This window comes from Varanus komodoensis, unplaced genomic scaffold (assembly GCF_004798865.1).
Source record: "Varanus komodoensis strain SLA01 unplaced genomic scaffold, ASM479886v1 scaffold17, whole genome shotgun sequence".
Lineage (NCBI taxonomy): Eukaryota > Metazoa > Chordata > Lepidosauria > Squamata > Varanidae > Varanus > Varanus komodoensis.
Window position 1 is genome coordinate 21,514,203 of NW_025335505.1, and position 27,500 is coordinate 21,541,702.

At 41.1% G+C, this 27,500-nt stretch overlaps 1 protein-coding gene across 3 annotated transcripts in view; it reads left to right on the forward strand.

Moving 5' to 3' along the window:
• The first annotated feature begins 219 nt into the window (after nt 1-219).
• The window catches only part of RIPOR2 (RHO family interacting cell polarization regulator 2), a 74,655-nt gene continuing 47,374 nt past the window's right edge, over nt 220-27,500 (forward strand). The window contains exon 1 of one of the 3 annotated variants that reach the window (XM_044426416.1): nt 220-353. In XM_044426416.1, the coding sequence (XP_044282351.1) occupies nt 284-353 (70 nt within the window). In that variant the 5' untranslated portion in view covers nt 220-283. The remainder of the gene's footprint in view (nt 354-27,500) is intronic. The other 2 variants (XM_044426414.1, XM_044426415.1) reach the window with 2 other exon arrangements.

Below are 27,500 nucleotides of genomic sequence, written 5' to 3' on the forward strand. Positions count from 1 at the left end.
ATTAATTCACTGTTCATTCTGAGGCTCAACTATTTGCATCTCTAAATCCATTTTTGTCCTTTTGCACAAGGAGAAATGCCTCACCTCGAACCTCAAAAGCTCACGAGGGTGGGGAGAGAGGGGGAAGCTACTATGTTCATGCAAATGAGGCTGTTGTAGTTGTACACATGCGGAAACTGACACTACCCCTGCCAAAATATTCCGAAGCCTGTGGAAGGAAATAGCCCTGCTGTAAACTTGAGAGAAGCTTCAGCTTTCGGTTCAGGAGCTGTTCAGCTTGCTCATGGCCACGATGCCTCTGGAAGAGGAAGATCTGGTTCTTCTGGATGAAGCGGAGGATACTGTCTGTGCAGGTAAATCCTCTCTTACAAAGCACCCGCTTTTGTTTCGTAACAGACTGAAGAAGGGGTGGCAGCACATTCTTTTTCTTGGAGTAAGAAGATGAAGTGTCTTTTCCCTACTGAATAAAGAAATGAAAGGATTGTGAATGTAATATAAGAATGGATGAGAGTTGTATTAATTACAGAGAAAACTCATTTCCAAAGAGATCAATGGACACTTCTTGCAATTGAATGTTTACTTAGAGCACAGGGCACCACGGTGTTAGGAGTCACTCTGTTACCTCTGTATAGGATTGCAGCGATTGTTAGAGTGACATACTGTAACAAGGATGCAAACCCTAAATATCTCAAGTTGCTTGCGTTCCACACACCACTGAAGCAGTCGTTCTTATCCTTGTAACTTAGACTAGCAGGCCTGGCTGATTTCATGTTCAGGATGCATGTAAGAGGAGTTAGAGAAGCTTCATGCAATTTTGTTGGCTTAAACTGACTAAATTGATCATGCTTCTGCCATTTCAGAATGAAAGCATTTTCCAGCTCCCAGGTTTGTTGTCTCCAGAAAGTGGAGGTGATGGAGAACACTTATCTATGCTTATCTCTTTTGATGTTTTGCCATTGTTTTAAAACGTTAGGATTTGCATACAGTTTCAACATAAAACACAGAGAACTTTGTTGAGCTGATGTGTCAGAAGTTGCCTTCCCCAGTGTCATCTCACCTTGGGCATCTGGGACTTTAGACAAACAAAGGGGCTAATGATACTGGCCTGTAATGTATAGCAGCCTTCCCCAACCTGATGCACTCTAGATGTTTGGGACAACAGTTCCCAGCATTTCCAACCAGCAGTGGTCAGCCCCAGGGATGATGGGAGTTGCAGTCCAAAAATAGCAAGCTTGGAGACAGGGTGGACATTTTACAGCATGCCTGGAGTGTTTAGAAAGAAATGCAGTTAATACTATCATATATGCATATTCCTACTATTATATATATAAATTGCTTTGTATACTTGATCTTCTGCATAGTAATACTAAACATTTTTGTCTGACATATCTCATTTAGACTGCAATTCTTTTTTATGATAGAACGTGGAGATTTATTTTTAAATAATTTTTGCATAATCCACAGGGTTGAGCAAATTCACACATGCTTTAATATCGGGTTTCCCAAGTTGAGATTCTTCCTGTCCTCTGGGAAGGGGACAAAGGAGTGATAACTGTCCCCACTTAGATCACAACAGATGAACTGGTATGCAAAGTCACTAATTTCAACAAGAAAATAGGCAATAGTAATTTCTCCATTCATGGGATTTTAAATTGGCAGGACTGGCATCTGGTTTCAGAAGGCCTAAGCAAGATGTAAATGAGTTTGCCAGGGAGCAGAGAGGTGGGTGTTGGTGGGAACAGATAGTGTCTGACTCACTGGTGTCTACTACCACTTGGTAAGAAAAATGCTAGTGGAAGCAGCTGCTGCCACAACCTCCATCTCAATTTCATCAGAATGCCTCAGACTTATGCACTGAGTCCTAAAGATATTCTGGGCAAATTAAGATGGCGGCAGCTGCAGCTGCTTCATGCAGCTAAAGGGATCTCAATGTCAGCCTGGGTGGATCCTCTGTGGTCCATGGTCCACATCATTTGCCCCATCAAGTTGACTGCTGATGTTGTCTGTCTGTCTTGGTGTGTGTGATCTGAGCATCAGAGATAAAAGGTAGTTCAATGTTTTTCCAGAATCTGGGAGGGAGACTACTAGATGTAGGTAATTGGATCACTTTGCGCAATTTATATCAATAATATAATACACTTTTGACATAACTGGGTTGTATAGGATAGTGATGCACTGACTATGCACCTATCAAGATTTTTTAATAATAACTATGCACAACTAGCTGAAATGTCATTTAAAAATGGTCAAAGGTCATTGAAAGTAAGATCAAGTGGGTTCCAAAATATTTCAGAATTTTGCTTGACAATAACATCTTAAATGTGCTAGTCTGCATGGGTGACACATTTGCAGATAGACAGTCCAGTCTGGAAGTAGATAGTTAGGCAGGGTTGGCCTAAGTCACATGGCCAACAGGATGCTTTCTCCTTCTGCATACGCAGGCCAACAGGACCTGCCACAGAGGGTTGTCATGGCTCATGGCGAAACAGCCTCCACTGTGTCTGAGGCAGAAGGCTACTTTGGAGGGCCCAGGCCAGGCTGTGTGGCAGATGCAGATCTCTCCTCCAATTGAGGAGAACGTCTAGAAGGACCGGTGGGACATTCCGATGCCGCTGTCCTCTTGCCAAGTGGTGGGGTCAGCACTGCCCAAGGGGCCAAACCATTCCAATGTTTTTGTTAACTTGAGACTGAGCCAGTCTCGAACTGATAAGGTTTGGAGGCTGGCAGAACTCTGACAGGCAGCACCCACCATGTTTTCGGTAGAACTTGTCCACAGTGCGGATGTACAGCAACCCCAGAGGCTGCAGTAACAAGCAGAAGCCATGTGGAGCCCTGCAGTGTATTAGAGCTTTCACAGAGCAGATTTTCATGCCACATATGTCATATCTCAGCAAGTTGTAAGTCCCCGCCCCACATTACAGCAAGTGGGGTATGGGGAGAGTTTTTGTAGGTCAAAGCAGCTGTTTTTCATTACTGGCTTGTTGCACAGTTTACTCTTGCCAATGGGTTATTTATTTCCTTAAATCTCATATGCTTAATCTATAGGAATTCAAATTATGCTAACAACTTAGTTCCATGTCCTTTTGAGCAGCTGGTAATACCTTGTCTTCAGTCTGTTGTCAAGTAGGTATGTAATTGTGACAGCTAGAGGTATATAAAATTGGAGACAAAAATAATTCCTTCTGCAGCTTAGTAGGAAAATCTTGTTTCTAATCACTTACTCTGAATTACTTTGTCCATCAACCAAATGTGCTGACTTCTGGTTTCAAACCGAGCAAATGTCAGAAGTGAAAGAAACTATGCAAGGCAATACTTTGGTACAAGAACTAAAGAAACTGCAGGGTGTAATTGCTCCAAGTTATTTTTAAAGGTTTGTTATAGGGATTTTTTTTCTTTTTCCCTCACCATCATAGAAATCTCTCACCAGAGAGTGAGCTACCAGTAATACCATTTGAATTTTACAACACAGCTTAGGAAACAAATCTGTCTTTCCCAACAAGCAGTCATTTTTTGGAAGGCAGTTTAAACATGTCCAGGTCAGACAAACCGTCACATCTGTAGAAATGCATTGGCCAATGCACATTTTCCTCTCCTCCTTTTAAGCATCAGGTTGCTACTTGTTTTTATTTGTTAGGAGGTTGTGCTCTCTGGCTAAGAAACCTGTCTTCTTTTTTCACATAGCTAACTAGACTTGTAACATTACAAAGATGATTAAATAATGATAAAAGTATTCTAGACATCTAAGGGGAAAAATGCATACCTTAGTTAATCTCTGTTAGTATTATTAGACTTCTGTAAAGACATAGAGAGGAGTATTAGACTTTAATTTATAGCAATGATTGCAATGCTTCTGAGACAGCTACTCAATACCAGGTTTCCACTTGCCCATAGGGCCTTAATTGTTCCCATTCTTGCCATTTTTCCAGCTGAGTAACTTGTGTGAATGCTCTTATGTTACATGACCCATTTTTCAGCTGTTTCCATTATGAGGACACACAATTTTCTCAAACATTCCAGAGTCCTCTAGGTGTTTACATCAAATATATTTATAGAAATAGTGAGCCTGCAACTCGCCACCAGAAATTCCCAGTATCCTTTATGGATGTATTTCAGTTAAGATTAGTTGTATCTTGCTTTTTTAAAAAAGAAAGAAATTCAAAGTAGTTCTCAACATCCCTTCTGCATGAGAACCACAATGCAGTGTATGTTTGGCCCCAAAACACATTGTTATGCACAAAGGATGCTGCTGTGGCTTTGGTGACAAAAAGTCTCTAGCAGAGATTTGCTTGGCTGTCTGTCTGCCAGAGAGATGCCCATGATTGGTGGTGGCGGCCTAGCAGCTCTGAAGGTCATTGTGGAGCTGGTGGAGCTGCTGGCGGAGTGTTCCAAGAAGTGAGGAGCAAAACAAATAGGGACCTGGGAATGAAAATGGGAAGCGGAGACAATTTAGGAGAATGCAAGAGAGAAAGAGGGCCAGGGGTAAGACTCTTGAGAGAAGATGGACAGAGGAAAAAGGTATAAATGTGGCTATGAGCTGCAGGGCTGAAATCACATTATGCGTTTGAACTAAGGAGCTAAATCTTTAGCTGCAGGTATATGGTAAACAGAGAATTTTCTTAGCCTGAAGCAGCGTCCATTAAATCACATCCTCTAAAATGCAAAATTTAGACCAGGAAAGTTTTTACAACTTCTGAATTCCCAGAATTGATCATGGATGGGTTACCCTGGGGTGGGTGTTTCAGAGGACTCTACAGCTTGCTCCTATTTCCCACCGGTAGCTTATTGCCTGAGGCTGATTTGCTTATTGGGTCATGCAACCATGTTTTGCTTTGCCTTCCATTGAGGAGCTCCCTCCAGGATGGTAATTGCATTGAATTTGGATGGTGTGGTTTAAAAATTTATAAGTTGCATTTTTCTTACCGTCTGTTATGCATTCCTTCTTTGAAGCTCAGGCCTCGATCTTGGATATAAAAGGCAAAAATAACATTGCCATTAAGACAGTGAAGAGTCTTTTAACTTTAGATTAATGAAAGAATGTGACCCTGATTGTGAAGAATATGTTGTTGTTCATGAATGTCATTACCATTTCATAAGGTTCTAAGAAAATGTAAAGATGTGCCTTTAAAAAGTTCAAAACATTCTCTTAAAATCTCATGTTAAAAATGGCATATTAAAGGAAAACCTTCAGAATATAGAAATCTGCAGAAGGAGAACAGAAATAATAAATAGGTCCTTCCTTGCAAGGGACCACAAAAACACAAATAGTTTGTGCCTGTATGTAACTTTTCTGTTCTAATTCTGCAGACTCATTGGATGACCCAGTGGTAGCTGATGGTCTTTTTTAATCCTCAGGAGCAGCGATGATCAACCAGAAACAAAGGTCCAGCCTCCCAAACTCATTTTATTTACCCCTGTGTCTCTACAATTTTTAATTGAGGCACTTTTTTAATGCTCAAGTTTCATTTTTAAAAGGGAAAATGTAATGGCGTGTGTGTGTATTTCATACATATTGTATTTATTTATTTTCCGATGTATATGCTGCTGAATAGCCCAATAGGGCTCTCTAACTGGCTAACATGAAAATGCATTAATTACAATTAATTAATTAATTAAACATTACAAGTACAAGTACAGGAGGAGAGGGGATCCTGCAGGAGCAGAATAAGCTCTTATAATCAGGTATTCAAATCAGGTCTTGAAATATCTACATAAGAGAAAAGTTTTTGCCTGGCACTGAAATGAAAAACATGGCGGCACCAAGCATACCTCTTTAGGAAGCCCATTCCAGAGGTGGGGAGCAGCCACTGAGAAGGCTCTTATTCTAAGTGCCATCCCTTTTACTTCCTTCAGGATGGCTCTTTCAGAAGGAGCTTATTTCCAGATCTCAGTGGGCATGTACGGGTATCTGTGTAAGGATATGCGTATATCCTTCTCATCTGCACTCTGGCAGGGCTAAGTTACACTGCTGATTCATCCTTTGTGGAGATATTGCAACTTCCCCAAGTCAATGGTCTCATATCATCCAAGGTCTTACCTGCCCACCCCCTTTCCTCTTATTCATCCAGATGTGGGAGAAGGGAAATTGAGGGAATGGCAGCTATGCCAGACGAGCTTGCTGGAAGTTTACTTTGAAGGAATTGGCACCACCATCGTGCAATCCTTTCTCAGAACCATCATGCAGCAAATGAGGTGCTGAGGTTAATCCAGAAAAATAGGCAAGATATTTTAGCTGGAGTTAATGGGTTCCCGCTCTGTTATCTTGCAATGCAATCCTATGAATATATACTCAGAAATAAATTCCATTGGTAAGGATAGGGCTTAAGTAAGGCTCAGTAAGTCTGGAGGGCCCATGGTTTGAACTAAACATTTCCTTAGTTTAAAGATATTTAAACTTGTCAGAAATCTATCATGGTATTTATTATAAACTCTGAAGAGACCAAACTAAAGAATGTTTAGGGTGAATTTGCAGAGCATGGGAAGGATTCTAATTTGAAACTAACCAAACTTGATTTTTTTTAGAGATGTCAATATCCTTGCTTGGGTGAACTTCCTTCTGCTTCTTCATCTCCAAAGCAACAGAATTACCCTGGATATCAAATCTCTTCTTCCAACAGTAATCCAACAGGGATGGTTCATAATTAACATTAATCTAAAATACTTGTAAAATTTCTAAATTTTATTTATTCCGTGAGAAGTGGGTTTTTTTAAAACAAGCACGCCATCTTGAAAGAATATTTCCCACTTTCATTCCCGTGAGAATACTGGAATGTTACCCTGCATTTTTGGTGCTGATTCTATGGCTGCTCAGTGTGAAAATTATTCTGCTTGTTGGGAGGCTGTGAGCAATTTGTCCTGAAAGCTTTCACAGCTCATCAACATTCTGCCTAACCCTTTAGTTTATATCACTCTCCCAGGGAACAGAACAGCGTATGGAACACTCTGGACTCCTGTGAAAAGAATGGGAAATGCTTTGCCGTTCATCACCAAGGCAACTAAGATTTCGTAAAGAATATATTTTTCATAACAGATTTTTATAAGGCCCTTCCACATGTAGACCTCTTAAAAGAAATATGGAGCTCTGGAAAAGGCAAAGTAACTCTTGTAGGTCCTTTACTGCCGCTACTACTGTCTTTGCCTTCTCACAGAATAAAGGTGTGAAGAAAGCCTTTTGTGTCCTGCCGTTAAACACACTTGCTGAAGAAGAGGCTGGTCTTTGAGAGAGGCTTTACATGCACACGCATGTAGACCTTCTTCAGCAAATGTTGTAACAGCTTGTTCCTGCTTCATACACACCTTGCCTCCATCACAGAAATAATGCAATGAGACAGTGCTTCTGAGTGTGGTTCTCTCTCCAATTACATGGAGAGACACTTGCCACAAAATGTCTTTGAAAAAGCAAGAAGTCTCAAAACAGGATGTCTGCAACTCAACTGGGGCCTATATAATGGAGGGCGAGGACAATACTGAAGCCTTCCTCAATCTGAAGCCCTCCAGCTATGCTGGCTTACTCCTACCTCCCAGCATCTCCAGCTAGTGTATAGCTACTGGATTGGGACACTGGAGGGCTTCAGAGGAAGACTGCTGTAGTGTTTCTCCAAGCTACGTACACCCCAGTTAATATATAAGCCAGTGCCTTGACAGCAAGTCTCATGCTCTCTGCCTAAGGCACCTGCCCAACCTTGGATGGTTTTCACTTTCCGAATGATTCCCACTGACCTGAGTTTGCTGGGGAATTCTGTCAAATGGTGTATCGACCATCATATTTTAGGTACAAATGATGTTTTGATTTATTACATTTAAAGTCATCAAGACTTCAATACAGTCCGTATCACTGTTGGGGCAGGGGGAATGTTTTGTTTTGCTTTTATTATAACTGGACGTTATGTTCACATGACACCAGTTCTCCGTCAGCTTCACTGGCTCCCCATTGAAGTCCGGGCCCAATTCAAGGTGTTGGTAATGACCTATAAAGCCCTAAACGGCTTGGGTCCTGGTTACCTGAAGGAGCGCTTACATCCATATTTGCCCAGTCGCCCCCTGAGATCGGCGGGAGAGGCCCTTCTCCGGGAGCCCTCCGTGAGAGAAATTAGGAGGGTGGCTACTCGGAGAAGGGCTTTCTCAGCGGTGGCGCCTAAGTTATGGAATGCGCTCCCCAGAGAGGTCCGCCTGGCGCCGTCGTTATTTGTTTTTCGGCGCCAGGCTAAGACCTTTTTATTTAAGCAACATTTTAAATGCTAAATACAATTGAATTTTATCTGGCCAGGGCGGCTTATTTTATAATGTGAGTTTTAATTAAGATTATTTTATATGGATTTTAACTTGTTTTATCTATGTTGTAAGCCGCCCCGAGGCTTCGGCGAATGGGGCGGCATAAAAATGTTTTAATAAATAAATAAATAAATAAATAAAGTTCTTTAAACCATAGCATTTTATACCATTCAGTACCATCATATGTGATGTGCATTGCTGATTCCCCCCCTTCCCCCCCACAAATATATAATACTATCAGTAACTGGTGTTGATTAAAATTTGGAAAGGTACTTGTAGGCTACCATGCCTAAGTTTCTACTGATGCAGCCCATGTATCTCCAACTTATGACTGTTCAGCCTCTGGGAGAAGGAGAGCACACCATCCCTCTAATTAATTACTTCAATTGGCAAACTACTATTACCATTAGATTTCTGCAAATGTTTACCCAAACTCTACCCTGCTGTAATTTAAATGCATTAGATTTCATCCAGGCCTCTGTGATAGCAGAGATCCAGGGTTTACTTCTTCTATGTGGCAGTCCTTCGGGTATCCTGTCTTCCTTCTGTCTTTCCCTGTCCTGTGGTTTAGGGAACGGGGGATTTTACAACCAGAACAGTCCTCTGTCTGAAGTTACTGTAGTCTTGGAAGTCTGCAGTATTTTTGAAGTATGATACAAATGTTGGAGGAATAAAGAATGGACAGTGCCAAGGGAACTAGAAACAAGCAAATGAGAAACAAAAGGCAAAGCTTTAAGGAGAAAACTGGGGTTCGAAAGCTAACTTCTGCATTCCAAGCTTAGTTGGATTTTGGCTCAACACTTGCTAGGCTTCTGAAAGCTGATTGCTTTCCTAAGTCATTGCTAAGTTATCTTACCTGTTCAATTTCAATGGTAAATAGTTCTTACGAATGCTCCTCAATATGCTGACAGCTGAGATTTACCACGTAAGGAATGCTTTGGTCTTGGAACTTCCACCAGACATAGTAAATATCAGAAATGAAAGCATAGTCATTTAAAACATTTACCACATACAGATAAATTCATATAATCTTGTATGTCAAGACCTGGGTATGAGTTTGACAGTATCTTTCAAGATTAATGTGTGATAGGCACTCTTCTCTGAGAAATCCCAAAATATAAATGAAATCTAGTTTACAAAAATTGTGGGGATGTTGTAATCTGTAGTTGCAGCATTGCTTGCTTTTTTCCCCTTCCTCTCTTATCAAGAGGAAGCGACAAATTTGTGCAATAGGTGCAGTGCTAGTTTGAATTCTAGTAAAGTGCTTTTGCAATTGTCCCCTCTCTCTCCTTCAACCAAAAATTCCGTGATCTAATAGAAATGTCCAGTGTGAAATGACAATCTGGTTACATCTGCCGGTTGTGTTGTGACATATTAATGCCTTTGCAAGGGTTTCCAGATTTCCAGTGTTCTTTGTCAATCTTCTGTAAATTTGTCTCCATATGTTTATTAATATTCTTTGCATTAAAGTCTGAGAAATTATTTTATTTAACATGAGTAGGCCATATAATATGCTCTATTTCACTCTTCAGCCTCCTTATCTCTTCATTACTCCAGCCCTGAGTGGAGTTACAAAAGTTAAGATACAAAGATATGGTATACTTTATTAAGATAAGCATTTGTCATTAATTTCAAGATGTGCCTTAATAATCTTACCAAGCATATCTCACAGCATAATTTCATTCATCTTTCAGATACACTAACAAGCAAATGGTTATTTTTATCTGCATTAGCTCAACATCAAAAACAGCTTTCTTAATTAGATTCCATAAGAGTTCTAGTCGGACAAACTTTACTCATGAAGACGAAGTAGTAAAACACACACACCTTTTGTCTTTGTGAACAAGAGTGTTGTGTGAGGCGGCTGGCAGTTGGCATCATTGTCCCTGCGATTCACAACATCGGAGTGCTTTGAGCCCTCCTTCTCCTACACCACTGTGGATGCACAGTTTTTACCATTCTTGAGGGTATATGATTCAGGCAGCCACTGTTTCCCATATAACACTTTCCCATGTTCATTATCTGATTAAATAGGCTTTGCAACTATCCAAAGTACTATGAAATTCACTCCTTCACTACTAGACATGACATTGGAATGTGGACATACTTCGTATGACCGTCATCTGTCTGCAAAACTATTTTCTGTCTGCAAACCTAGTTTGCTCACCCACGCTAGCATTCCCAGACATGCAGAGAAAGATGGCCCCTCAGGGACACTACCCTACCTAGGAAGAAACCGAGTAGCCTTTATTTATACCAGTCATGGAGTGTTTTGATTTCCCTAAGCAGTTCTCAGTGGCTCCCCTTTAGAATCTTGGTCATTGCTCTCTTGCCCTCTTTCCCACTCAGAAGAACACCACAGAAGAAATGCCTGACATTTCTTCAGGCTACAGCAGGTAGTCCATTTAGCCCAGTAGGGTTGACACTGACTGGTAGGAAGTCTCCAGGTTTTTAGGCAGATTTTTTTCCTGCCCTACTTGGAGAAACTGGGAGCTTCTGCACACAAATGACTGCCGAGCCACAACTTCTCCCATCCCTCTCTCTGCATTTTACAAAAAATAAAGCTAGCTGAATAAAGAATACAGAGTAAATCTGTGTCCAGTCAGCATAATTTCCATTGGGTACATTGGGTTTCTAGTTGCAAAGGTTGCAGTGTGCTAATAGAGAATTCTAGTACCTCAGTCTTGTTTCAATAAATATCAGGTGCTGTTCAGGTCTAATACATTGCTGAGACTTTTGACACTGCATACAGTGCAATAAATTTCCCTTTTTCCTTGGCTGTGCTTCTTTTTTCCTTCTCTTTAAATGCCTCATTCCATTCTTATCACACATCACAAAGGAAGAGAGGTTCGTTTTCTAGGAACACAAGCCATTGGTTAGCTTAGGGGCTGCTGTCATTAATTATTTCAAATGCTGGTAAGTGTTGTTCCTTTCTCTGACACATCTACAGGCACGATTATGAATAGTCTACTTCTAGTAGCCAGTGTATAGTGGAAATAAAACCAGTAGTACTTTGTTCTATCAGAGAAGCCAGAGTGAAACTTGTTTCATGTATTTCTCACCTCAGTACCAAAGGAAGTCGTTTCCCTCATTTCTTAAGCATCCTTTGTTTAGCCATATTCCTCCAAGCAGGACTGGGTTAAGCTGGTCACTAGGCTGTAATTCTGTGCACAGCTACCTGGAAGTAAATCCTATTGAGTGCAGGAGAATTTATTTCGGAGTAGACATTCATAGGATAGGGTAGTGCAAGTAGGCTCCTGTCCCACTGGTAACTTATAGCTCAGAAAATGGTCCATTAATACTGAGCACCCAAGAGGGATTGTAGGGTTTGGACCTTTTTGTTTTTGTTTGCAATGACCTGTTTGTTAGAAAGGAAGACAGAAAGCAATAAACAGCACCCAAGACTAGATGTTTAGGAAGATTGAAATGTTCTTACCACTGGGTCCTTTAATTAATCCATTGGCATCTGCTTTCATATTTCAAAGTTTTTGTCTATAAACATGCAGAATAGGTTCTTGCTGCTTTACTGTTCTTTGGTGGTGCTAAGATTCTTTTAGAAACTTAGATTTTTGGAGCATGAGGATCTGTGCCTGAAGCTATATGTTTCTATAATGTATGCCAAGGTTAGAATACATGATCGGAAAACACACAGCCCTAATTGATCTAATTCAGAGTTACCTGGCTCATATGACATGACAATCCACCGTGGGTGTCCAACCATGTTGGATTGTCATGTCTTGTGAACCCCGCATGGTTTCTTCAGGGCAGCTTATCTTCATGAAAAAGCCAAACCCTGTGAAGCCATGGCTTCTTTTAGGGTTGTTGATACCCCAGTGGCTTATCCTGACATCCAAACTCAGCAGTGTGATTTTATTTTGGGTTGCCAGGAATGGCAAGACAGCCCTCTGGCTAGAGCAGTAAAAGCCCTGCCAGTCTTCATTACCTTCATTCACTCTTCATGCCTCCACCATCTTCCCTCATCTTTTCTCAGTGTTCCCTACCTTGTGCCCCTAAACATCATGACTATGAAGATGTGACAGCGAGCAACAGAGAGACAGAAGAGGCAGGAAAGAGCAGTAAGCAGCTGGAACTCATTTAACAGCAGGTGGTGTTCTGCATAAAGTGAAGGTGTTTGCTAGTGAGAGCTAGCAGTGGAGGGAGGTGACAGGCAGAAAAGTGACCGTGGGGGAGCCAAAAGCTGGAGAAAAGGTGTTTTGAGAGTGGGTACGCTTGCTTCATTATAAAATGAAGCAGCCTTCAAAGAGGCAAGTTTCAAAATAGAGGATAAATTGACTCTATTAAGTCAGTAGAGTTAAGAACATTAAGAAGACGAATACCAATATGATGGGCTAGATATCAGAGTCTGTGGCATGCTGTTGAACAACAGCGAAATTCCCTAGGAAAGAAAAGCTGCATCCACAGGGGCTCTGAAAGCTAATTCCGTTCAAAGATTTGATCGGTGGTAGTTTCCCTTGGTAGCAAGCGATTCCAGCAGACCAACTGCAGAATGTTTGCTGATGTACGGACCAAGTCGACAAGGACTTCTGCTGCAAACTCACCTGGGATAAATGGTGAAGCCTGTGGGAAGACTGAGGGATGGAAACAAGCTATGGCAGCCACAACTGTGGGTCCTTCAGAGAACAACCCACAATGGCTTATTTATTCACAGGGTGGCTTGGCATAACATGTGAACTCACCCAGTCACAGCAAAAGGTCTTCTGAAAGCCAAAGATCTGCACACAATGTAGCAGTCCTCTCTCCTCCTTAGAGGAAAAGAGGAGATGAGAATATAGTACCCGTAGCAGCAGAGCTCAGTATTACATTGATAACCTTTACACATTCTTGACTCTCCAAACAAAACGTAACAGGTTTCCAGATGCTTTTCTGGCATATTAATTAAGAATAGGGGGCACTCACTCTCTCGCTCTGCACACACGCAGTGTGCAAAGACTGTTGCAGCCTTTGCTTGTTGCTAAGCATTAGCGAAATTGGAATGTACAGTTCAGTCAAACCCACTTGTGCGTTCTTTTCTTCTGCCATAAAAAGGGTGAGTGAACAAGAAATAGCATGGCACGGAATGCATTACTTGCAAGTTGGCTTCGTTCGTGTGTGTGTTGGCAACAGTGAAACAAGCATGGGACATCATGAATCACAACATTTTATTGATTTTAGTGGGTTTAGTATTGGTTCTGTTTTTGTGCCTGCTCTTTCTTCTTTGGATGTTTTTACTGCTTTGAGTAACAATGGCATGTAACAATATTGTGTAAAGTGCTACTTGGTGAGTGTACACTGTCTTATAAATAAATGTTGTAGTAGGGACCATAATAATCTGTTGTAACAGTTGTTATTATTATTGGTCCTGAGAACATTAGCATATATTTTCCATCCCTTGGCTATTCCCATCATACATTTTCCAAAGTTTTGTGAGAATTAATCACAAATTACTGCCTTTAGAAAATACTGTGTTGGACCTCAAGTTACTTGCATTTAGTTCAGATGTCGTGGCAACAAGTCATAGGTTAATTAATGCACAATTTGCCATAATGCATATTGTACATATATCACTATTTTGAATATTCAACTTCCAATTGGAGGTTGCTGTGTGACTGGGACACTATAGGTTAAGTATAATTTGGGTTGTTTCACCCATGATTAATCTTGGTTCACAGGTCACAGATCAACCTCTGATTAGACCAATTGGAGGCTGCATATTAAAGAGACGGTGGCATCCACCCAGCATGCACTCTGGTCAATTGTTTATTTGCTAATTGACTCCTGATTTGCTGCCATTACTTGCAAACTGGGTCACAAAGCTCCACTGATTACAACAGACCTTCAGTGCAGCAAACTTCACCTGCCTCCTAACAGTTAGTGAACATGGTAAAGCCATATTAAAGGATAGTTATAGGCTCCAGAGTGGTTGGAGATGCAAAGGATTCAAATCTTGTATTAGTGATGTTAGTCAGAGCCTATTTGCATTAATGCTAATGTAATGTAGTTCAGAGTTAATTATAACACAGATTGGCTCTGGCAAGCTTCTTTCCTTCAATTGCCCAAGGCAAACCTTGCTTTCCCGTTTCTCACTCTGTGCACTTGGCAGCGTCCTTGGTGACCTATTTTTAATGCAATGGCAAATTACTCTTCAATAGAGTGAATAATTCATAGGTATAATAATACTATTACAGTAGCAATACAATAGAAGCTTTTATTCCTAACTCACTGTGGAAAGAGGCAGCATTTTCTGGCATTTTCTACTGATTTAGCAAAACAAGATACATGTGAAATGAGTGATTCTTTCAACTGCAGCGCTGTGTCAGGGCACTGAATTCAGGTGGGGATTAGTCAGTAAAATCCAGATGTTTGCTGCAGAGTTATTGAGGCTTCTTGGAGTTTAACAGAATGTAACACCAAAGAAAGAAATGAAGGAAGGAAAAGTGAGACATTACCCTTTTGCATTTGCGGCTGCAACATCATAATGAAAACTTTCCCCAGGGAAAGAGAAAGGGAAAGTCATGTACACAGGTAGGATAGAGGCAAAATTCACTGACAAACAACACTACCATTCTAAAGCTGTCTGAAAGATGTGCAGCCTGGGGAGAGTTTGGACATGTTGGATATACATCTATATGTCCTGTAGTAAATCAAAGCGTATCAGTTACACAACTAGCAACTTCAAATTTTCATTTATTTCTGCAGTTCCACACAAACAGGCACACCAGAATTTCTTGTATGAATAGAAGTGATGTTTGTAAAGGAGAGGAAAGTGGTTTTAGGATTATTCCAGGTCTAAACTTTTTCATGATCGAACATGCTCTGGCTGTATTTAGGTCTTGAGTGTCTTTCCTGGGTACATTTTTATGCTAACAGTTTGATTCTTGACTCACATAATAACTAGCTGCTGCCTTTTGCTCCACCCCTCTTTAAAAAATCTGACTAGATCAATTCCCTGGTGTAGAAGATGCTGGACCTGCCATTAAAGCATAATGCAAATCCAAGGGTTGAAAGGGGGCGGGGGAGAAGGCAGGACACGGCTTTAAGGAAAGGAGAACCTTCCTGCTTGTTGCCTTCCTCGATCAACACATTGATGAATGGACACTTCTGTAATTGGACAGGATGATATAGATGTGGGGCTGATTCGTGATCTCATCACTTGGCACATCAAAATACAGATCACTGTGAGATCAAGATATACTTCAGTGCTGCAGGGCAGCTGTGTGCATTGCTCACCTCTTTGCTCCTTTAATCAGATCCTTCATCCAGGATGTGTTCCCAGCCCAGGGCTTTGCTGCACTTTACAGGGACAAGTGGAGAGACATGCATGCATGCATGCTTCACCTTTGCTGTGGCCCGTGCAGTCTCTGTAGTGCAGCGTGCGGCCGTTGCTCCCTTAGCAAGTTTTCCTCAAAAGGGTGCACTTTTGCAAAGCCACTGCTTTAAATCTGGCATCAAGTAAGGGGACTTCCTCTTCCCCTCCCTGGTGCAGCTCCTCATGCAGTCCACAGAGCTGCTTTAGGTGGCCTCCAGACCCTCCAGAGCAGGTTTGGTGGGTGCACAGGGGTTGCCAGAGGGAAAGGAAATCTGTTCCACTAGCAGCTTCCATTCTTTTGGCAGGCAGCCACCATGGATTCAATCCGCTGCTCAGACTATAGATTAAAAGGGAGAAAAAGACTCAAGCTGCTGTTTATATGACCAACTTTTTCTGTTTCTCTGGTGTGGTTGCTTGTTTACCTAAACTAACATCAGCATGTTCCCAAGCAGCCGGAGAAGTTTTGCTGTCCTATAATCAGTAGTAATGGAAAGACACATTGAGACTCTCTTCTGTGCTAGCCAATGCAAGTTTCACCAAGTAGCAGTACAATGCTGTGGAAGTAAATGGCAGAAGAAGCATTAGGGTGCCCCTAGTGGTAGAATATAAGCATTACAACTCAGGATCTGGCATTGGTTGACATAGTATGTCCCTAACGCCCTAGTTGTAAATGGCAATGCTTACGTGTACCAGAATTTACTTCTCACTGAGACCATCTATGGTAACAACTTCCAGAGGGACGGCAATGTTAGGCTGTTTATAAGACCTGTGTGTTTCATGACACCTTAAAAGATAAACAGATTTGTTGTGGCATTTTGTGGACCAGAGACCACTGTGCTTTCTAATCCATGCCACAATAAATCTGCTAATGCCACAAAATTCTTTGGTGGTTATATTATTGGAAGTGATATAGTGCTGGCACATATCTATGTTCTGATGTGAATTCTGATACGTACTCGGCTCCTGTTCTTCCTGTGCATCTTCAAAAGATTGTGCATCTAGCAATCAACCCCTCACTCCACCCCCCTCAAAAAAAAAAAAAAAAAAGATCCACAGAACTGGAACAACAATGGCTGTGTTGGAAATTGAACTTGCTGGTTGCGGTAGCATTCTGTCTCACTGCCACGCAGAGAATCAGCTCAGGGTTCCAGAGATATGAGGGGCTGCATTACCTAAATACCTGTAAAGGAAACAAACATTCCAGAGTGATCAAATGAAAAGAAAAGCCCGCCTCACCTGGAGCAGCTAGTTAAGTCTCTGACAAGCAGCTTTTTCGCTGATCCTTACAGATGACACTGGAGACCGACCCTGCAACCAGCCCCATCCCGCACCCTTCCCGGTTGCTCCCTCTCCTCTCCATCTCTCTCCTCGCTGCTGTAACTTTACCAGGGAAACAGAATCGCTGATGTTTCTGCTGGCAGAAGAGTGAGTCAGACCAGCTAATGACTGAGTACAAGCGAGTAACTCTCTCGCTCGCTCTCCCCTTTTCATCCCTCCCAACAGACCCTCCCCCATTTAAATCAGAAGGACTAACTAAGCCAGGACTGTCTGCAAATAGACAGCAGCACCTCCTGCTCTGCAAACCCTACTGCTGCTTTTACGAGGATCGAATGTAGAAGAGGAACTTGGGGGTTGCACACCAGGGTATTCAACTTCCCTACTATGAGTGTGAATCTGTGCATTTAGGTGGGTGCCTTTTTTCCACTCTCTCCCTGCTTAATTTTCCAACTCATGAAGACTAACATTCTTGCATGCTCCTTTCAAATAATGTTGGATATTGTCCTGTCCTGTCGTGTTTGATGTCAACTGTTCTGGATCATAAAATTATTGTAGAATGTTTCAACATTGTTTCATTGTGACATTTTAATGCTAGTTTCTGTAAGAAAATAAAGTGTGGAAATTAAATGGTCACCATTAATCAATGCAGCATAGCATGTATTGGTAGGGTGTTACAAGGGTAATTTAGTGTTTTTAAATCTTTGGTAAGATTATTCTCTTTTAAATGCAGCAGAATCATATGTCTGATGAGTATTCTGGGTAAGAGAGGAACATATGGACATATTTAATAACATAGAAAGAAAGAACAGGTGTTTAAACACTGCTAATTTACCTAATTAAGAATGTGAAAAGATTATGTTGAGTGTATCAAAGTTGCATTTGCAGTAGCTAGTAAACTATTTTGCCTGAAACCCCAGGTACCATGTGAAAACTGACAATCCGAAATCCATGAGAGAGGCAGTAATCCAGACTGCATTTGCAATGTAGATTCCCATCCACCACACTATCAACAATATCTATGTATGTGGCTGCAGTGATAAAACTGGCTCTTGCTTCACTGCCAGCCCTGCCTTATTATGTCAAGAGAAAGGGCTTATTCCAGGCTTTGGAATGCTACAGTCCTGCAAGGGTAATTGACAGACCCTGGCTTGTTCATTGTTTCTTGCAAGTCCATAGAAAGGAAACCTACTGCAGCATTCCAAGTGCCTCTTGACAACCCGGTCATTCTCAGTAGCACAGCAATGGGATTTGAAAGAGCCTGAAAAAATCCTTCACACAGCTACACATTTCTAGCAGGACTGACTGAAAAAGTTGTCCTGCTCAAGCACCACCCATTCATTTCAGCAGGGCTTGAGCAGCAGAAGATCGTTGGCTGATCTTTGAAGAAACCTCCTCCATACAGTATGCTTTCTCTGAAAATCAGGCTACCTTTGTAGGGAGAAATGTGTGAATCATGCATTATTAAATGGAGAGTTTCAATCTTCCAGGAGTTCCTTGGGGTTTTGTCCCAACAGGCTTTCTAGTATTATCGATTAGGATGTGGATAATACTATACACATAGAATTATGTGCATAGTATTATCCACCATATTCGTACCTTTCTCTTTTCAGTTGAAGGATACCATCTAAGCAGAGCTGGATCAAATGCATGTGCTGTTATGTCATAGTAGTCTTTTCTTTTAAATGAAAATTTCAAACATTTGAATCTTATGATTCTCCGACTCTATAATTGTTCATCTGCCCTTGAGAAAATGGCCAGGTTTGCTCCTCATGGCAAGCAACCCTGTGTGGATTCCAAACTTGCACTTTTCTGCCTTGAGCTATTGGTTAAATAGTCACATGTTTTCCATGTAAATGCAAATTCATGCTTCCCTCTCCATCCTCCCATTCTTGCCTTTCATCCCAGCAACCTCCTCACAGGTGAACCCCCATCATCATCATCATCATCATCATCATCCATTTCATTTGGATACCACTGCACAGCCAAAGCTCTCTGGGTGATTTACACAGTCCATAAAAAGAGACAATAATAATATATTAAAATTAGAAAAAAAGTTTAAAACAGCTAGAAACATATGATAAAAACAGACAATAGCCAAGAATAATCCTATTGTTCCCTTTTGACCACAGCTGCCTTTTTCGAATTGGTTCACTGAGGTTTTGCGGCAGGTTCTTCCTCTTCTTCCTCCTCCTGATCTTATGTTCATTTCAGTAATTCTTCCTAGCCACTTGGTCTCCAAAGGTATATATAATTAAACCTTTATTAGTATTTAAATCTAATAAACATTTCTGTTGTGATTTTCCCCTTATCTATCCATGTATTCACTCACTTTCTCCCTGTTTTATAAACAGGATGATGAGTATATCATTCAGCCAATAAGAACAAAGAAAGTGATGATGTGTCTGTTGCTAGGGCACTGTGGATATTAGAGGCAGGCTGCCTAGAGCAGCCCCTTCTGTTGCTGCTCTTTCTATGGGACTCAATGGTGTTCCCTCACTACCAATGGTAAAATGGAACTTCTGCATCCAGACGTTGCAAGAAGCCATTGTGAAACGTAGAAACCTTACAATAAGCCACTGAATCTCTCTGTGGTTTGGGGAAACTAAATAGCATGACTACATTCTGATGACATGACAGACCAACAATGGTAAAAATTTGCCATGACTTCTTGTCATGTGTGAACCAAGACAATGCGTGCAGGGGTCATGGTAGTTATAGCCATTTGGCCTTCATGTTTCTAGATGCCAATAGTCTTCTGCTTTTGAAGATGCATATCCTTAAGGCATTGCTTTCGCTCTATGTAGCTGTACACTTGAGGAAAACTTAGCAAAGAATAGTCTCAGTTAGAAGCATTACCATTTGTATTTGTCCACAGCTAATTGGGATTCAGGAACAAATCTTCCTTTCTGAAGTGCTCGGTGACAGTGGCATGGGAAGGGGAAAAGTTCCTTTCCGTTTAGCATGAGTGTTCTGTGCTAATTGGCTAAGAGGAAGGGGTTGATATGCTGTACGTTTACTGATTTGCATGCATGGCTGGCCTTAATCTAGGGGTTGAGAACTTTTGGTCCTTGAGCCAAATCCAACCACCTTAATGGTACAAAATAACAACTTGGCAGCCCTCTCTTCCTTCTACTCATTCTGTTTGGCAACAGAATGAGTAGAAGGAACAGGAGTATATAAGAAAAAAAAAATCCTCTGCTTACCTCATTCTCCTTTCTCCCCTTTGAAAAAACAGTAAAGGGAAAGCAGGAAAATGCTGGATAGAAAATGCACTTTCCTTGCTTGAACCACATATTCTGCACTCATAGTGCTTTCCAGAAACACACTACCTGGTTTGCATGATCACTGAAACCCACTGTGGGTTATTTAAGCCATGATGAGTTGTGACATGAGCTATGGCCAGTTTGAATATTTAATTCTTGGCAGGGAGTTCAGGGTTTGCCAGGTCTTCTGAATCTGCATGGCAGGGATTGTTTGAGGGTGGAACAGAGTTATTTAAGCCATGGTGGACTGCTATGATTGTGTGAACCCTTTCTGAGAGTAAACAAAAGGAGCGGGAGCGGGGAGATCGTGGGAGCAGTGGCTGGTTTGCTGGCAGGTAGGATTAGAGGAGAACTGGCTTTCTGAGCATTTCCCTACAAACCATGTTCTTTGATGGCTATAGCCACAATTCTACAGTGAAAGCTGGCTTACCATGGAAGAAAGAACTCTTAAGTGTTGCTTTGGTTAGCAAACTATCTACCTAGCTATGGGTAGGTACCTCTCAAAGGTACTTCTTTGCTCTTAAATAGTCCTGAGCACCAGGAGATGTTAACTCGAGCAGTGTATCCATTACACTGGCATAACTACTTACAGCATTAGGCTATCACCATTAACATCAAGTAATATGTTGTGATTCTGTACCAGCATTGTTTTTTCCAGTGCATGTCCCTTAGCATTTTTGTGCCTGGCCCATAGTTCAGTAATGCTTGCAAGATGAAGAATGTCTTCTTGTTGTTTAGTCGCAAAGTCATGCCCAACCCATCGCGACCCCATGGACAACATTCCTCCAGGCCTTCCTGTCCTCCACCATCCCTTGGAGTCCACCCAAGCCCACACGCACTGCCCAAGTGACTCCATCTAGCCACCTCATCCTCTGCCATCTCCTTCTTCTTTTGATGTCAAGAAAAATGTCTACAGACAAAAATAAAAATGGTTGTGAACTGCTCAGTGAGTTACAGCTATTCTAGAGATGATGGTGGTGGTGATGTAAGCCTTAATGTAAGAAAAACCGGTTGGTTGCATCTATGCAACATTGCAATTATCATACTGTATTTATTCCACAAAACATTCAGAGTGGCAGCTCACAGAACAGTCTTGACCATGTTCATCCATTCAGGTTGACAGATCTTCATTTCCTGTCGGGATGAGTGGAACCACTTTCCCTCGAGCACGTGCCTGCACCAGCAGCCTTTCTTCAGTGCTTCTTGTTGCGCGGATCTCCAAATAAAACGCAAAATAGTCGAGCATAGAGGATTGTCAGGAATACTTATACCTGAGACATTGTCACAAATGGAATAAAAAAAGAAAGAGGCATTTGATTTTCTTGGCTTTTCTTCCAAAATGATGGCTTAGAGAAAAATTCACTTTAATAATATACTCTGCAGAGGTGAGGAATTTGTGAACAGTGTGTGTTTGTGTGTGTGTGTGTGTGTGTGTGTGTGTGTGTGTGTGTGAGGGTTATTTTCATTTGCTAGGCAAAGCTGTTCTGTTTGGCAGATAGACTCCTTGTGTCTGTGAGCATTCAACCAGCAAAGAATACTAACTGAAAATCGACAATGACACAACTGGGTGTAGTACCACCCCCCACCCCAGCCAAGCAGGCATGGAAAAGGCTTTCCTCGAAGTAGACTGGGAATTGCAGTATTTCCACTGAAGCATTTCTAACATTGGCCTCAGGCTGTTTTCTCTTAGAGAAGTGCAGGGGATTCTGGGTGCTCACCCTTTTAAAAAAGTCAAGGAACTTGAGGTTTTTCTGTCATGTTCACTCAGTTTAATTACCCTTTACTCATCTTTTAAAGAAATCTTAGCTTGTAAAGGCAAGGTTTTCTTCTGGAAAATACCAGTGCATTAGGTAGCTTTAGGTTAACCAGAAAAACTCCGATGAGAAAAAAGGCCAAAAAAAAAAAAAAAAAAAAAGTTCTGTGGGTGCAGAAAAAGTCCAGGGTCTAACTTCCACATACCCAAGTAGAGAGAGTTGCACATTAAAAACCTGGCAGTGAGATGGAAAGAGATTCTTCTCTCTGGGAATGGGAGCAATTGGAGCAGAGAAGTAGCAGACAGAAAGATTAGGTCCATCTCTCACTGTGCTCCTGATTCCCAACATGGGAACTGATTGGTTCGTTAGCCCACAGTTCCATTCTGTGTGTGTGTGTGCGCGCGTGTGCGTGCATGTAAATAACAGAATCTTGGACGTTTACACTGAAAAGCAGATTTCATTTGTAGTCTGGCACATCTGGAGCGCATCAGGCTTGTTGGTCAGAAGTAGCCTAGATTATGCTTTAGCATTAGGTGAGTAAGCCACAAGTTGACATGTTCCCACTTCCCTATCCTTCTCTGGTGTGGTTTCAAATTTGTCACAGCTTTCTGTTATTTTTCAACTTGAGGTAACTATGATTCATTTAAACTATGGCTAATGGACAAGGCAGGATCATCAACCATGGTTAGGTCCTGGCTTATTTGAAGTAACTATAGTTTAAACCAACCAGCTTCCCAGAATTCAAAAGTTGCAGACATAAGGCTAAACGATATTACGTATATACACCTTGGGCTTACATCCCTCCCAATTTTTTCTTCTCAGACAAACTCTGGTTACTTCAAACAATGATTTGTCCTACCGAACTAAGATGAACTCATGGCTTCTGATCCTGGCTTATTCAGATAAGCCATGTTTAAAATTGAATGCAATTCCCAGTTCAGATGAAACAACAAATTGCTGTTAGTTGAAAACAGAAGTGAGTGTTTCAAATCACAGCTTTGCAGGGCAATATAGGAGGAGGGAAGAAGTAGGAATGTGCATCTGAAGCAAAATCATGGCTTAGCATTATGTCCCAACCAGGTCTATTGATAGATACAGTTAGTTTAAAATGGGAAGTGAACGCTTCCAATCTAATAGTGGCCGTACTGGGGGAGGGGAGATCATATTAGCTTAAAGCCCATGCAGACACATTCATATAATAGTAAAGTTTAGTTACTAGGGGTGCAGTCCCATGCATATATAGACTTTTAAATGTCCCCAAACTTTAATTATTACCCAACCACTGTTTAAGAAAAGAAATGATACGATAAGAATATATCAGGTTTGTATTAAATTCAGACATAGTTTTAAACCAAGTAATTTTTTTAAAAAAAGAGACATTGACAAGACAATGCTATACATGTTTACTGGGAATAAGCTCCACTTAATTCAGTGGGTCTTTGTCCTATGAAAAGTAAATAGGGAGTCCACATCAGTATAACTGTTTTGTATTGGTTTACCTAATAAATATGACTGTTTTCATGAAAAACACACCCATAATTGATTGATTGTTTTACTCGAAACACATTCTCTGCTGTGCTGTCTTTGTGCAGGAGATAAAAAAAATGCTTGTGCGGTAGCAACTACAATTTTTATAAGCTCATTTGGGAGATTCTCCACACACATGACTTTTTGCAGCTTTGAGGTGCAGTCACAAAAACATTTGATCTGTAAGCTGCTGTATTACACATCTTGATGCACTACAATACACATGATGTTTGTAATGTGGGAAAATGCTAATCATGGGGAGCTTTTTAGAGTGCCTTCTATGTGACAGGTCTTTCATATGGACCAGCACTTAGTAGAACTTGAATGGTTTTGAATCAGTCAGTCCTGTGTGAAAGCACAGGATTGTCAACTTCTCCTAACTTAGAGCACAGAATTGGTAAGCAACCAATACAAATGCATTGTTTTAAGCAATGACAACTTTCAAAATGCTAAAATGCTTCTGTTAATGCTTGCTGTCCTACTATTGTGAAATTATGGTGAAAGTCTGCAAATAAAGCTGCTTTAAAACTTTAATGTGTGTTGCTCTGGAAATTGAAATACATTTCATGTGCTCACAGAATTGGTAAAGTACCCTCCACTACATTGTTATTTTTTTTACAGAAGCAAAGGGTCAAGCAATAATGCATTTGGTAGTTTTAAAACCCCTTATACTGTTTACATTTTGTCACAAGAATTGTGCTCTGATTTTCCCCTTCGATAACTACAATATATTTTTTCTGCAAATAATACAAGTCCAATTGTCTTCTAGTTTCAAAGTAGCAATTAATATGTATGGTTTTCTAGAACTGGTGTAGCCAATTTTCCCAACACTGGGCAGCATCTAATTGAAAACTAGTACTAATATAAATTACATCATGCTAGCAAAAGAGACCATTGTTCAACATCAATAGTGTTAGTTGGTGTAACGGGTTTTCCAGGAAAGTCCACTGTGTGCCAACAACTAATGCTATTGGTGTTGCACTAGGGGTCTCTTAAGTTAGCACAATATAATTTCTTAGTATTAACGTCCAACTGGATACTACCCAATATATTTCCTCTTGTAACCGTTTACAGTATGGAAATCCATGATACCTTAAGTAGGTGGGTGTTACTTGGGCTCCCAGTTCCTGAGTTCTCACTTGCTTGGTGCAACTGGCCACCTGGCACTCAAAGTTACGATTAGCTAAAGGCTCAGGGGCTTGTTCTTCCTGCTCTAACCATTTATAGGGCCTACTTTTCTGCCCAGAAAAGCCCTTATCAGGGGGAAGAGTTGTCTGTCAAACTTCATTCTATCCTTTTAAGTTAATCATAGGGGAAGAAAAAACCTATTGAAGTTTTTTCTTCTTCTGATAAGTGGTTTCTCTTGAAAGAAGTTGTTATCATCAACCTTCAAAGATCAACATTAGACGACTCCTTGGTTGTAAGGCAGAGAAGAGGGCGACCTGCTTGGTTCACTCAAAATAGCAAAACCTAGCTTGGCTATCTGTGCAAAAGCCTTGGGCTTGTGCATCATCCATCACTCGTCTCCTGCACAGCCCTTTCCCCACCTCCACCTCTCTTTTTGTATAAGCTACACTTGTCGCCAGAGTGGTGATTTGCACAAACCAAGGCTGGAAACCAGGCACATTTTTAGTTTGATTTGTTTGTTTATTATGTTTCGATCCCACCAAGTGATTTCAAATGTTTCAAAGTGTTTCATAATACTAATGTACTCTGTGGAGATATTATCCCCATACTGCAGCTGACATAGCGCTGTTCATTTACAGGGTTCTTACGTTGCTGTTGCTGGGGAACGGTACTGATAATCAGTCGGATGTGCTGATAATCGACCCATTCCCACTTAGGCAGGATGCTACATTCTTCTTCAGAAATTGGTGCCCCTAACTCTCTGAAACAAAGGGTATGATAATCCCAAATTTAGGTAGATCATGCACCTGTAGGGATACAAGGAAGCAAATACAGAAGATTTTTATTTCAGCATAGCTGGCCAAGTGAAGTGCTGCTTTTTGCCTCCATTTCTGTAATCTCTGGGTAGGATGTGCCAGTCCTAGATAGTGAAATAAGTACCTGGAAAATTATATAGCATAGAAGCAGCCAAGCCTATGATTTGCATCAAGCTTTTTCAACCTCACATGCTTGCTCAGAAGTCCTTCATTATTCAGGGAAAGGAGGGATTCCATGTTGGGTGAAATATGGCAGTTTGTATGCAGCCTTAAGACATGCGGTAATGCGCATGTTTAAATCGTTGCTGCTCTGTTTGTCCTGGATGTGGCATATTGTCTTGTTGGTCTCATTGCACAAAGCACACTGAGTATATCAAGGGTTGTACCACCATCGCTTTTCCATTCGATACAGGAAACAGCTATTCCGATTTATCTTATTAGGCTGATATTCCAGCAATTTTGCATGAGACTCAAAACAGGATGATGCTCTTGTTCAAGTACTGACCAGACACAGATCTGCCTACTTTTAGCAAGGCTGCTTTCAGGCCATGGTTTGTGGACCACAGCTGTTATAAAATCATCCAGTGTTGTCCAATGTCATCCAATTTTTGAACTACAAAAAAGCAAATATTCACTTTTTTAACCTTATTCTGTCTCATCTAGACAAGGGGAAGGGGAAAGAGCTTCAGTACAAAGCACAGGGCACCAGTCATGTCCCTTGACTGATCCTATCAGTCTGTTTCTGGCTTCTGAGATTCCACCCCTGCCTCTACTTTTAGGGCTAGAAAACTGCTTTTTATGTTTCTCAACATTGATAATGAGGCTGAATTTTATGTTACATATGTACATCCAAGCTTATGCATTGCAGTACAGAAAATGGAGGACATAGGAAGCTCTGGCCAACAGTAATTGAGATGTCTTGATTTTCTTCCTAATATAGCATGCATTGACTCCTGCCTATGTTATCGCATTTTTGCATATAGAAAAATATATCCAAAAGTTCCCATATGATAGATGAGGTCTGAGGTGTTCCAACCTGTCTGGTCTTCCCTATGTTGTGCATTATTCACCCATTCATACAAAATCAGGCAATGCCAAAAAGCTTGGGTGCCACTACTACTGATTGTGCTGGCACTGTGGCTGGTGCCAACAAGGGGTTTCCCTCCACCACCCGATCTTGTTCACCATTCTACAGTTTCTCAGAGTGTGGCATAACTTTGATTTACAGGTACCAGCTGGGTTAAAACAATGCAGGAATGTGTTGCGTCTTCAGCCCTCTGCCAGAAAGTTTGATGGATATGCAAACCTTCCATGTATTTCCATTTGTTGAGCTCTTATGCACTATATGCTGCTATGCTTTTTTCCATTATAATACCCTGTACAGAGTTATCCATTGCTTTTCTCTGATGAAAAAATAATGTGTGTGGTTCAAAAGGTTGCAAAAATGTTTTTCTCTATTAAAGCTGTTTCAGAGAGGGATACTCTCTGTTGTTTGCTACAGCTACCCTTGCTGAATTTCTTCTGAAGTGTCTGAGTTTTCCAAAGATAGTTATTGCTGAATCGAGATTTTGTGAACACAGGAATAGCAACTGATACATGCTGAACTTCTGTGCATGCTTCTTTGGGAGCCTGTGGGAAAACCCACTGAAGTCTGTGATACTTATTCCTGGACAAACACACATAGAATTGAGCAGTGTGTTATTTTTCTTGGTCTGAGCATAGAGTGAAGCTGAAATATCCTTTCTCCCTTCTGTTCTCCTGTTCATCTCATCCAAGGAAAAGTTTATGAGATATAGTCAGTCCGTAGCAATCACAAATGAATATGCAAAGCAAAACCAAGAGTAATTTATTGCCAGTCTATAGGATTTTTAGACTCCTATATCTGCTGAGTGGACAGTGCCAGTTCAGATCATGAGAATGACTGAATACATCTATGTGAAGAAAGCTAGTGTGGCAGAGGGAAGGCTTCTAGGTCAGCCCCTTCATTGCCATGCAGGCAGTTCTTGACCTACAGTCAGCGGTGATTCAGACCAGATTCCAGCAGCGGATGCATCTTATGAATGCCCTGACCTTCACCTTGGTTGTAAACAGAAAGGGGTGAATAGAGCTAGAACATTTCCAATTGAACATTCTGTGATATTCTTTGTAAAGAATATGGTAT